Source organism: Eimeria mitis, genomic scaffold, assembly GCF_000499745.2.
Source record: "Eimeria mitis Houghton genomic scaffold, Emh_scaff414, whole genome shotgun sequence".
NCBI lineage: Eukaryota > Apicomplexa > Conoidasida > Eucoccidiorida > Eimeriidae > Eimeria > Eimeria mitis.
In genome coordinates this window covers 9,953-10,964 of record NW_013572468.1, presented here as the reverse complement: position 1 = coordinate 10,964, position 1,012 = coordinate 9,953, and the positions used below count along the sequence as shown (strand labels likewise).

Below are 1,012 nucleotides of genomic sequence, written 5' to 3'. Positions count from 1 at the left end.
GCTGCTGCTGCTGGACTTTCTCTTGCTGCTCCTGCAACTCCTCTCCCGCTGCTACTACTGCATTCATGCTGCCTCTCCTGCTGCTGCTCCTACTCCTGCTGCTGCTGCTGCTGCTGCTGCTGCTGCTGCTGCAGGGCAGCTTGGTGGTGCTAGGGGGCCGCTGCTTGGAGGGGGGGCTCAGCGACTCTGTCTTTTGCTTCCCCGTCGGCCGCGCGGACCCCCCGCGACGCAAGACAAACATTCCTTTGCTGCCGAGGAGATAGCTTGCTGCTGCTGCTGCTGCTGCTGCTTCTGCTGCTGCTGCTGCTGCTGCGGGTGCTGCGGGTGTTGGGGGCAGTGAGGTCCTCATCGCAGGGGCTGGCTGCAGCAGAAAGGGCAGCGGCATCCGAGGCTTAGCTAGCTGGATAGCTAGCTACCTGGAGGCAGCAGCGACAGCGACAGCTAGCTAGATAGACAGTTACCCAGCTAGCTAGCTAGCTAGCCAGCTAGCTAGCTACGTTGTTATACCTCAGCACGGTAGCGGGAGGTTTGGTGGGACACCAGCCCGCCCCCAGCAGGCTGGTTGGCTAGCTAGCTAGCTAGCTAGCTAGCTGTTCAGCTAGGTAACTAGCTTTTTAGTTAGATAGCTGGCTAGCTAGCTAGCTAGCTCTTTGGCTAGCTACTTAGCCAGCCGTTTGGCTAGTTAGGTAGCTAGCTGTTTACCTAGCTAGCTAGCTGGCAGTGTGGCCGGCTAGCTAGCTAGGTGTCCAGCTAGCTAGCTAGCTAGCTGTTTAGCTAGCTAGCTAGCTATCTGTTTGGCTAGCTAGATAGATGTCTAGACAGGTAACACCGCATCTTGATACGACTAGCTGCCTTTTTTGGCTGAGGTGGAAAACTACCCACTGAGCTGGGTGGCTAGCTAGCTAGTTGGCTAGCTAGCTAGCTAGCTAGCTAGCTGGCGAGTTTGCTAGCTAGTTAGCTAGCTAGCTAGTTGGCGAGTTGGCTAGTTGGCTTGCTAGATAGCTAGCTGGCG

General features: G+C 56.8%; 1 protein-coding gene across 1 annotated transcript in view; it reads right to left on the bottom strand.

Annotated features, from left to right (window-relative positions):
* Nucleotides 1–349, bottom strand: part of EMH_0011380 (uncharacterized protein) — a gene marked incomplete at both ends in the record, with an annotated part of 1,442 nt that extends 1,093 nt beyond the window's left edge. The window contains one exon of the mRNA XM_013499253.1: nt 3–349. Coding sequence (XP_013354707.1) covers nt 3–349 — 347 coding nt within the window. The remainder of the gene's footprint in view (nt 1–2) is intronic.
* Between the last annotated feature and the right edge of the window lie 663 nt (nt 350–1,012).